General features: G+C 34.1%; 1 protein-coding gene across 2 annotated transcripts in view; it reads right to left on the bottom strand.

Moving 5' to 3' along the window:
• PIBF1 (progesterone immunomodulatory binding factor 1) overlaps positions 1 to 12,299 on the bottom strand; it is a 211,905-nt gene that overhangs the window by 56,049 nt on the left and 143,557 nt on the right. For both annotated transcript variants that reach the window (XR_009516771.1, XM_059995626.1), the window contains exon 14: positions 9,321 to 9,423. Coding sequence is in view for 1 of the 2 variants with exons in the window: in XM_059995626.1 (XP_059851609.1) it covers positions 9,321 to 9,423 (103 nt within the window). In the remaining variant the exon portion in view is untranslated. The remainder of the gene's footprint in view (positions 1 to 9,320; positions 9,424 to 12,299) is intronic.

The following is a 12,299-nucleotide window of genomic DNA, read 5'->3' as shown; positions in this document are numbered from 1 at the left end:
TCATACAGAGTGAAGTAAGTCAGAAAGAGAAAAACAAAATACTGTATGCTAACGCATATATATGGAATCTAAAAAAAAAAATGGTACTGCTGAACCTAGTTCCAGGGCAGGAATAAAGAGATAGACATAGAGAATGGACTTGAGGACATGGGGTGGGAGGATGAAGCTGGGGCTAAGTGAGAGTAGCATCGACATATATACACTACCGAATGTAAAATAGTTGGCTGGTGGGAAGCAGCAGCACAGCACAGGGAGATCGGCTCCGTGCTTTGTGATGACCTAGAGGGGTGGTATAGAGAAGATGGGAGGGAGGCTCAAGAGGGAGGGGATATGGGGACGTGTATGCATATGGCTGATTTGCTTTGTTGTGCAACAGAAACTAACACAGTATTGTGAAGCAATTATACTCCAATAAAGATCTATTCAAAAAAAACCTAGGGCTTCCCTGGTGGCGCAGTGGTTGAGAGTCTGCCTGCCGATGCAGGGGACATGGGTTCGTGCCCCGGTCTGGAAAGATCCCACATGCCACGGAGCAGCTGCGCCCGTGAGCCATGGCCGCTGAGCCTGTGCGTCCAGAGCCTGTGCTGCGCAACGGGAGAGGCCACAACAGTGAGAGGCCTGCGCACCCCACAAAAAAAAAAAAAAAAAAAAAAAAAATCTAGCAATCTAAACTTTTGTAACAAATTACCTGGATTGCATTAAGTGCCTCCTAAGTACAAAACTCCAGGCAACTCAATCCATTTGGTCACTTGAGATTGTGCATGTCCTTTTTCTAAAATTAAGTTAGCTATAACAGATAAATCTGTAAGTGCTTACACTAGAGGACAAGGCCTTTGTGAAAAAGGGTGTATACCCTAAGAGGGCAAGACCATGCCTCCTTTGTTTATCAGTGGTTGAATACAGTGGGAGTTTGATAAATATTTACTGAATGACTAGAAAGAGAAAGAGCAAGAATCTGGAGTAAGGAGGTGAAGGAAGACCAATTCTTGTTGGTAGTAATGTGGCATAATTTATGATTTAGCCTAGATTTTCTACTGTTTAATAAACTCCACATCGACACTCTTAACTAACTTGGTGGTTTCTTGAGAATTAGGTGGACATATACATACACACAAAAAAGGAAGCCAATTAACTTTCTTCTCTTTTACACTGGGCCAACTAATGAAGCAATGGTCTGAAGACACTGGACATCAAGCATTGAAGGACAGTGACCCCTGAGACATGGGAAACAAAGTGAGCCCAGCCCCACAACTGCTCCAGTTTACTGCATGGAGAGAGTTTCCAGGCCATGGTGCAGGGAGAGAGAATCAAGGCAGAGCCTGCCAAACTCCTTGAATTAAGGAGCTGCTGCTAGAAGAAGAACTTAAGGTGGCTACAGTTCACATGGCAGAGTGCTGAATAAAAGAGCTGCACAGAGAAAGAACACTAAAATTTGAGTATTCACATGGGCACTGAACAGTGCATGTGTGTAAAGAAGCTACGAGAGACTGAGACAGAACCACTGAAAAGATTAGGAGGAACAATCTCTGAAGATCACACAGGCCAGGAATTGTACTGTTCCCACCAGCCAAAGTAAGAAACCTACTAATTCACAGGACATGGGGTATAGTAACTAAAAGACTTTGGTCTCAGCAGTAGGGAAAACAATTAGCCTTAAGATGAACACTTCTTTGTTTATAAAAGCAAGACTTGAAAGGACAAAAAGTTTTCCAAGAAACTTAATCATGTCTGAGAAAAAAGCTTATAAAAACTTATAGGCATGCAAAGAAGCAGGGCAATATGCTATATAATAAGATAAATCAATATAATTGAAACCAATCAAGAAATGACACAATAACAGAATTACTAGATGAGGATAACAAAACAGTTATTGAAACTGTATTTCATATGCTCAAGAAAATAAACTTTGAAAAGGTTAAATAGAAACCTGGAAGATACAAAAGAGATCCAAATTGAACTTCTAGAAATGAAAACTATAATATCTGAGATGAAAACCATAGTGGACTGGATTAACAGCAGATTACATATTGGAGAAGAAAAACTTAGTGGAATTGAAGACTTAGTTAGAGAAACTATTCAAAAGGAAAGGAAAAAAAAAAAGGCTGCAAAAATTGAACAGAACATCGTTTGTTCTATTGTAGGACAACTTCAAGCAGCCAAATATATGTGTAATGGAGTCTCCAAAGGGATGAGAGAGGGTAGGACAGAAAAAACATTTGAAGAAAGAACGGCTGAAATATTTCCAAATTTGATGATCTTACGGAGAAAAGAAGTTTGACAAATCTCAACCACAAGAAACATGAAGAAAACAACAGCAAGCCACATCTTAATCAAATTGCTTAAAGCTAGTGAAAAAAAGAAAATCTTAAAGCAGCTAGAAAAATAAGACACATTACCTAGAGAGGAACAAAGGTACAGATGACAGCATATTTCTTGGTAAAAACAATGTAAACTAGACGAGAGTGGAGCAACATCTTTCAAGTACTGAAAAAGAGAGAGAGAGGGAAAAAAAGTCAACCTTGAATTCTTTACCTAGGAAAAATATCTCTCAAAAACAAAGATGAAAACAAACAAACAAACAAAACAAAGATGAACCCAGCAATTCTTAGGTGTATACTCAAAAAAAAATTAAAATAGGTAGTTAAGTATAGGGTGGTTGTCCTCAAATGTTCATAGCAGCACTATTCACAGCCAAAAGATGGAAATGACCCAAATGGCCATCAAGGGATGAATGGATAAACAAAATGTGATATATCTGGAAATCTGCTACAAGAGTAGACTTCAGGTGCTTGAGATTATACTACATATATCTTTAACTTACCACCATCCAGTTTCATGTCATATTTTACTACCTCACGTATAGTATTATACATTATACACAGTATTATACAGTATTATGTATAGTACATTATAGTGAGATGCTCACACCACACACACACACACACACACACACACACATACAAGGTAAGTATGTGAAGAGATAGGTATGTTAATTAGCTTGACTGTCGTAATCATTATATGTATCATCATGTTGTACACCTTAAACATATACAATTTTTATTAAAAATAATTAAAAAGTAAAATGAAAAAAGCAAAAATAAAAATTCAAGTTGCAAAACAAACAAAAACTCCCAAAGGTGAAGGCCACGAAACTTAAGAAAAGACAGATAACTTCAACTTCATCAAAATTAAAAACTTTTGTGATTGAATGAACTAACAAGAAAGTAAAAGACAGCTCACAGAACGAGAGAAAATATCTGAAAATCATATAGCTAAAAGGATTTAATATCCAGAATATATAATGAACTCTTATGACTCAACAACAAAAAGACAAACAACTCAATTTAAAAATAGGCAAAGAACTTCAGCAGACATTTCTCCAAAGAAGATATACAAATGGCCAATAAGAACACAAAACAATGCTTAACATCATTAGTTATAAGGTTAATGCAAGTAGAAATCACTACAAGACACCACTTCACAGCCACTAGGATGGCTAGAATTTAGAAAAACACAAAAAAATGAAAAATGAGCATTGGCGAGGATGTGAGAAATTGGAACCCTGGACATTGCTGATGGGAATGTAAAATGGTGCAGTTGCTGTGAAAAAGTTTCGTGGTTCCTCAAAAAGTTAAACAGAAGTTATTGTGTGATCCAACAATTCTACTACTTAGGTATATACCCATAAGAACTGAAAACACATGTTCAAATAAACAAAAAAATTGTACATGAATGCTCATAGTAGCACTATGTACAGTAACCAAATGATGGAAACAATAAATGTCCATTAACTGATGAACAAAATGTGATATATTTGTACAATGGAATATTATTCAGTCATAAAAAGGGATAAAGTACTGACAGATGGTGCAACATGAATGAACCTTGAAAACATTACACTAAATGGGAGAAGCCAGACACAAAAGGTCACATATTGTATGATTCCATTTATATGAAGTATGTAGAACAGGCAAATCCATAGAGACAGAAAGCACATTAGTGGTTTCCAGGGGCTGGAGGGAGAGGAGACTGGGGAGTGAGTGCTTAGTGTGTACAGGGTTTCCTTCTGGGTGATGGGAATGTTCTCTAACTAAATAGTGATGATGGTTGTACATTACAAACACAACAAAAGCCACTGAATTGTACAATTTAAAATGGTTAAAATGGTGAATTTTACTCCAATAAAAAAGAGTGAACCCTTTCAGTCTATTTGGCCATAGTAGCATAACAAGAGAAATATGTTTTAATCTTTACTTTTGTTAAGAATAGATAGAAATGTAAAAAAAAAAAAAAAAAGAGAAAAAAACCAAACAACAAAACAACAAAAAGGTAAAATAACTTTTTGTAACATACAGAAGTGAAAAGAACTCATCACCAGCAGACCTGCTCTATAAGTATTGTTAAAAGAAGTAGATGAATCAGAAGCAATGTGATGCCAGGTAGAAATTTGGATTTACACAAAGGAATAAAGAACACAGGTCATGGTAACTATTTGGTTAAATGTAATACATTTTCTTCATATTATTATACTTCTTTAAAAGATAAAGTAAAAATGATAGCAATTTAATGTGAGGCTTATACATGTATAAATAGAATATGTGACAATGGGCGCACAAAGGCTGGGTGGGGACATAGGAAAGTACGTATTATGGTACAGTTTTTAATCTATGCATGGGGTAGTAAAGTATGACATGAAACTGGGTGGTGATAAGTTAAAGATGTATATAGTATAATCTCAAGCAACCACTATAATAACAAAGAGCTACTGCCAATCAGCCAACAATGAGATAAAGTGAGATAAAGTGATAAAAAATATTCAGTTAATCCAAAAGAGGGCAAGGAAATAAAAGGGAGGGGGGAAGGATAGCTAGGACAAATAAAAAACAAATAGCAAGATAACAGACTTAAAAATAACCATAACAATAAACACATTAAATGTAAACGTTCTCCAAACTCCAGTTAAAAGTTGTATTTTGTCAGACTGGATAAAAAAGCAAGATACAATTATATATGCTGCCTATAAGACAACTGTAAGACATAAACAAGTTAAAAGTTAAAGGATGGAAAAACACATACCCTGTTAACACTAGTCAAAAGATGTGAAACTTTAAAATAAAAACTAAAAAATAACACCACTAAGAGAAATTAAAGAAGATCTAAATAAATGGAAAGATATAATGGGTTCATGGTCATAATATTCATATTATTAAGATGCCAATTTTCCTCATTTCATCCACAGACTCAATGCAATCCCAATCAAAATCACAGAGAGCTTTTTTTTTTTTTTTGTAAAAATGATTATAGAATTCATATGGAAATGAAAAGGACACAGAATAGCCAAAAAGCTTTGAACCTGAACAGAGTTGGAGGACCAGTGCCACCTAATTTCAAGACATTATAAAGCTACAGTAATCAAGATGGTGTGGTACTGTCATAAAGAAAGACAAAGAGATAATTGGAACAGACAGAGAGTCCAGAAACAGACTCACACAGATTTTTAAACTGATTTTCAACAAGGGTCTTTTTTCAACAAACGATATTAGAACAATTTGGTTTTAATATGCAAATAAATGAAGTTCAATCTATATCTTACACACTTAACAAACGTTAAAAATGGATCACAGGGCTTCCCTGGTGGCACAGTGGCTGAGAGTCTGCCTGCCGATGCAGGGGACACGGGTTCGTGCCCCGGTCCGGGAAGATCCCACATGCCGCGGAGCGGCTGGGCCCGTGAGCCATGGCCACTGAGCCTGCGCGTCCGGAGCCTGTGCTCCGCAACGGGAGAGGTCACAACAGTGAGAGGCCCGCGTACCACAAAAAAAAAAAAAAAAGGAAAACACATATAAAAACACTGTGACCCTGAGTTAGGTAAAGATATTTTAGATACAACACCCAAAACGCAGTCCAAAAAAGAATGAACTGAAAAAATGGACAAGATAAAAACTTCTGCTCTTCAAAAAACACTGTTAAAGAAATGGGAAGACAGGCCATGGAGGGGGAGAAAATATTTGCAAATCATATAGCTGATAAGAGACTTGTATCTAGAATATACAAATAATTCTCAAAACTCAATAATAAGAAAACAATCTGATATAATGAGCAAAAAATTTGAACACTTCTCCCAATAAGAAACAACAAAGGGCAAAGAAGCACATGAAAAGATGTTCAACAATTATGAATCATTAGGGAAATGCAAATTAAAACTACAATGAGATACCACTACACACCCATTAGAATGGCTGAACTTAAAAAGACTGACCATATCAAGTCTTTGCAAGGATGTAGAGGAACTAGAACTTTCATAGGCTGTTGGTGGAAAGAGTAAATAATACGAACATTTGGAAAACAGTTTGGCAGTTTCTTAAAACATTAGATACCTACTATATGATCCAGCTATTTCACTCCCAGGTATTTACCCCAGAGAAACAGAAGCATATGTTCATATAAAGACCTGTACATGGATGTTCACATCAGCTTTATTTATAATAGATAAAAACTGGAAATAACCCAAAATATCTACCAACAGGTGAATGGATGAACAGTTGTTGTAAATTCATACAATGGAATGTTACTCAGCAATGAAAAGGAATGAACTATGGACAAATCTTGAAATAATTCTGCAGAATGAAAGAAGACTTAAAAAAAGTAGTGTGTGCGTGTGTGCGTGTGTGTGTATATGTATGTACATAACTTATATATTGATTCCATTTATATAAAAGTCTAAGAAATGCAAACTAATCTACAGTGATAGAATGCAAATCAGTGGTTGCTTGGGGACAAGGTTGCGGGTGGAGAGGGCTGGGAGAGAGAGATTCCTAAGGGGCTCTTTGGCGGTGACGCATGCATTCATTACCTTCATTTTGGTGATTGTTTCATGGTTATACGTGTCGAAAGTTATATTGTACAGCTTAAATTTGTGCAATTTAGTTTATATCAATTATGACTCAATAAAGCTGCTATAAAAGGAGTATTTGTTTTCATTTTGAATATTTTTTAGCACTTTAATTTTGGCAATTCATTTATGTATAATCTCAGACATATTTTGAATAGCATATAAATTATTGTTAATTCTAATATCAGTCATTTGAGTTTCATCTCCATATTATTCTCAAAAACTCCAAGCTAGTTTAAATATATAACCTGCTCAAAAAAATACAGATTCTGAAAAACTTTCCTTCTCTGTTTTTTTCACAATCTATCATGAATAGTCTATTGGTATAGAAGCAATCTAATAGTACCATCTTTCAGCTAATTAGTTTATGTCATTGTTTTTCAATTTAAGCAAGCAATTTTTGTGAGGCAGACAAAAGTAAAATCCATGGAATATTTCAAATTATAACGCTTTTTTTTTCAATCTCAAGGGAAAAATTATATGCTACAGTCAGCACAGACCTTTTAATTTAGGGTACTGATTCTCCATATGTCTTACGAAAAAATTTCAAACACACACAAAAGTACAGAACTGAATAATGAATCTATATGTACCTGTCACCAAGCTTCAATCATTATCAACATTTTGAGATTCTTGTTTTATCTATTGAGCTCCCCTCACCTTTTCATGGAACATTTTAAAGCAAATTCCAGGTATCATACCATTTCATATCACAGATATTTCAATATTTACATCTTTTTCTAATATGCCAACAGCTTTCTAAAAAATTGCCTCACACAAAGTTAATTATACTTCATTACCAGAACACTTAATTTCTTACGTTTCTCCCCTACAATTTGTATAGGGGTGTGTCCCATTTAGAAATTCTTGTTTCATTAACTGAAGTGCTCAGGAAGATGGTTTTTAAGAAACGCAATATAAAGACATATGTATAAGTTTATAGGAATGTTAATATTTTTAAGAGAAATATTTTTGATAGGTTATTCTGAAATTAAAACAAACACGAGGGATCTAGAATATATTAACAAACAGAGGTTCATTTGTTTCTTTAGTAATTCACTTATTTATATATCCTTCCATGGTTCCACCCAGTTCCAAGCCAGTAAGGGAGCTGGCTTATAGGAGTTTGTGAGAGATGGCTGGTAAAGTTTTTGGAATTTTGTGAGCTGGTTGTTAAACATCACTATTATTAAAAATTATTTAGATTTTTAATAAAACAAATTTTATTAAAAAACCCCAAATACTCAAAAACTCAACAATTTTAATTTTACTATTATCTATGCTCTTCACTTTACATGTCTATTGTACAATATCTGTGTGGTGGAAACATCAAGTTTGCTACTGAGCATCTTTTCTCTACTCCGTGTTTAGTAATGTTATGTTGGAGGCCTGAAGTTAGTCATGGTGGGAATATTTATGCCACAGATATAAGCAAATGTTACAAATTAGAACCATCCCTCACATCCCTGCCTGGACAGCCTGTTGTTAACAGTGGCCAGCACAACACTGCTTCCACCTTGAGCATTAACTCTGAGTCAGGTACTGGCGTCACATGATATATTTCTTGTCTTTTGAAATTTGAGCATAACGATCCTTCTAATGTTACAGTATTAAAAGCACATTAAATAGAAGGCACCAAATAGACAAATGTGAATAGGTCTGTAGGAAAACAAATGCAGAATACATGGTATGTATTAATAATTTTTAATATATGCCTTTAAAGTTCCTTTATTATAAGATCCAAAATATTAACACAGAGAAACTTGTTATGCTGAAGCTCAGGAAATAAAGAACCCTAGGGAGGTAGCATCTTTGGTTTGAATTGTTTCATTACTTGAATTTTAGAAGCATATAAAGTGTAATTAGATAGTGATTAAATAAGAAGATTGGAAATACTATATAAAATGTATATATATTCTTTAAATGATACAATAGAATGCTAAGAAAAATAATTATGAATCTGATTTTTAAAGAATAAGTATAATTTGGGAACTATCATATACCAAAGACTGTGAGAGCTTAAGTGTATACCAAGTCAAGTGTGTTTAATAGATAAGTGATTTTTTATCAAAGAAGGCAAAAAGAAATCTATTTTAAAAATGAGGTTTTAGTTAAAAACTTAAAATGCTACCAAAATTTGCCAAACTTGTTTTGCCAGTTGATATTTGCAGAAATCAAAGCTTTGTCTGTCTAGTCTGCATTTATATTTAGTCTGGGCATTTAATCTCTCTTTTGATCTTAGGTTTTGCCATACACTTTAAGTTGTTTTATAAGGCTTTACCATTAAGTTAGTTTCATAGCTTGTAAAATCATCTTATACTAGCGAACAGCTTATTTTAAAACTGCTCAGAAAATACATAAAGGAGTAACAAGGAATTAAAATGAACACTGGTTCTTTATATGTGTTTCTTTTATTTAGGTTATTTACCTCTTGTGAAAGCTGTGTTACTTGGTTCTTTTGATGTTCCAGGTCTTTTAGAACCATCGAGTTTCGTTTTTCTAACTGAAGCACTCTTCTTGCCAAATGGACACTAGGAGAATGGAATAAGAAAATTAATGCTTACAAAAGAGGAATACTATCTCAAATACTCAAAATGTGTTTGTGTGCTTGAAAACTAACCATTTCCTAATAATACTTAAATATTAACAGGAAAAATATGGAGTCGAATAATATTTTCAGGTGTCAACAGTGGAAGACCAATATCCCAACAACTCAAAATTTGAAAGTAACATTAAAAATCTGCATAATAATGTAACTGTGATATATTGATTATCACAGTAATAGTTTCTAGCCCTTGCTATAAAAGTGGAAAGTTACATTATGATACTTGCTTGAAAAGACTGCAAGAAAGCAATTCACAGCTTTTCTTCATTTTTATAAAAATTTACCATTTACAAACAAATAAGGCAATTAGTTGAAACAGTAACTAACAGCATCAGTGTTTTCCTCAGACAACATAATGCATTTTATAATACAAAACACAACTGAATAGATTTTCTATTGAAAAAAGAGATGGAAAAGATGTCTGAAAAATGGAGACAGATGTCTAACAGTAAAGGCAACAATTCTGTATTAAAAGAAACCACTAAAAGATCACACTGTGATCATCACAAGATGATCACAACTTATTGTATTGAGTGTAATCTTTAGTATTTTAAATCACATTAAATGTAAAATGTCCCAATTCTACTTTTAAGACATAATTAAGAAAAAAAGGTTTAGCTATAAGAATCATAAAATCATCCCTACTAACCACTGGGGCATAATTCTTTAAAAAATCTGCTAATAATGTTGAGAACAGATGTTGCTCCAAAGCCCCTCTCTGTAATTCCAGAAACTTAAAAATTTAATATTTATCACATTTTCATATTCTATGTGACTTAACCCATTAATCTCTGAATTGCAAAATCTGTAGAAACTGAGAAGGCAGATGTTTTACAATGACAAGAAGTAAAATATTTTTGTTCTAAAAGAAATTATAGGACAGAAATAATTCCATTGTATTTCAAATATTTCCTAACATCAGATAAAGGAATTCATACAAAACTCTGAAAAAAAAATGCTAAATGTCACCCTATACATCTATTTCTAAGAACTTGTTATTCCAAATGAAAAAGATGAGTTCTTTTGTTATACAGTGAATTGGGTAGCTTATTTAGATATGCTCATATCTAAATTCCTATCCTTTCAACTGGCATAAGATTTTGCCTTAATAATCAGTTGGAGTCAGAGATGGAAAAGACACAGTCCCGTTTTCTGTCAGTCATTTTTTTTTTTTTTTTTTTTTGCGGTACGCATCTAGGCTCAGTTCCTATGAACTAGATTGGAACTAGATTGATATATCTAGTTCCTATGAACTAGAATGAAAGTTCTCCAATGACAGAAATTTTTTTAAAATTTGTTTTCTAACGTATTGTAAGTGCCTTGGAGAATACCTGGTATAATAATAATCTGTTCAGTAATAAACTGTTCAGTGAATGAACTTTATACAAGACCTCCTGTTTCTTTATGCCCTAGCCAACACTGGGCAATATCAATCTTTAAGTTTTGCTAACTTTACATATAAACAATAGAATCTTATTTTAAATTAAATTTGTGAGGTTAAACATCTCTACATTTGTCAGACATTTGTATTTCTTATTTAATAAATTGATGTTTATGTCCTTTTACCATTCACTTCAAATCTTACCTATGTGGTTAACTCTATTCTACATCTAAATTACCTAAAAATATCACGGCCTCCCAAAATCTCAACAGAACCAACCTATTTTCCATTAATGTCTACTCTGCTTAATGTCCCATAAACATGTTTTGTATATTCCTTCCACTGTACCTCTGTTGGTCCTCCAGTCTGGAGAAGATAGGTTATTCCACTGATTGGGAGCCCAGCTTTTTCTGGAAGGCTCTCTCCGAGGTCCACTTCCTCCATTTCTGACCAGGCCAGCCTTCACTGATCTCTATTCCTCTGACTGACATAGGCTGGCACAGAATACAGTGCTAAATTATATGGTTTTAGATATTTCTTGATAGTCTTTCAGGTGTTCATTTTTTTTGCCCCAACAGATACAATTTAAATGAAGACTTACCCTCTGTGGTGTGTGCTGAACAGAGGGGCACTTACTAAATCCTTCCTGACTGATTTTAAGTAAATTTTGCTCAAATGCTAGAATTTTGCTCAAATTGCTACAAACCATATTCCAAGGTTGCAGAGTCTCAATATTAAAGTACAACTAATGCTCAGCATCTAAGCATTGAACTAGTAATAAAAAAGAGCATAAAGTTTATAAGGGAAGAAGGCAAATGTCACAGATACCAATTCACCGCTTCCATATTTCAACCTCCTAAACTTTTAAATGTGGCACATTGTTGTGCTGAGTGACTTGGTGCTATAGGTGGATTCTGTTTAGAAATCTGGGATATTAGAAGTCAGAAGACAGGAGGGGAGTTTAGTTTAGCTGAAATTCAAAGCAAGACAAAAGAAGAATTGCTCAACTAGCTGAGTTTATGTCTCCTTAACGACAATGTACATACTATGAAAACAAATCTTTAATGAGTTTTTTTATAATGAGTAACCATGGATACAGTTAGGGGAAATGACTCCTGATAAAGTTTGTTTGTTTGTTTGGTTATTTATTTATTTATTTAGTACTGAATTCCTCAAGAAAGCACTGCTTTTACAGGCTCTCTGTTGGGACACGTACGTACAGCATACAATTCTTCTTTGTAATTATATAACTGCCATGTGATTTTTACCTGCACCAACATTAAGTTTTACATCAACTAGAAACCAATACCACAAGAGTATAGTTTTGTATTTGAATTTTAAACTAAAACTTCACCTCTTATCTGGTAAAATTACTTCCTCAAGGGTTACATCTTAGCTCTCTCAGCACCTCTTGACTCAAA

Source organism: Delphinus delphis, chromosome 18 (genome assembly GCF_949987515.2).
Source record: "Delphinus delphis chromosome 18, mDelDel1.2, whole genome shotgun sequence".
NCBI classification, from domain to species: Eukaryota; Metazoa; Chordata; class Mammalia; order Artiodactyla; family Delphinidae; genus Delphinus; species Delphinus delphis.
Note: the sequence above shows the minus strand (reverse complement) of the source record. Positions and strands in the feature narration are given on the sequence as shown.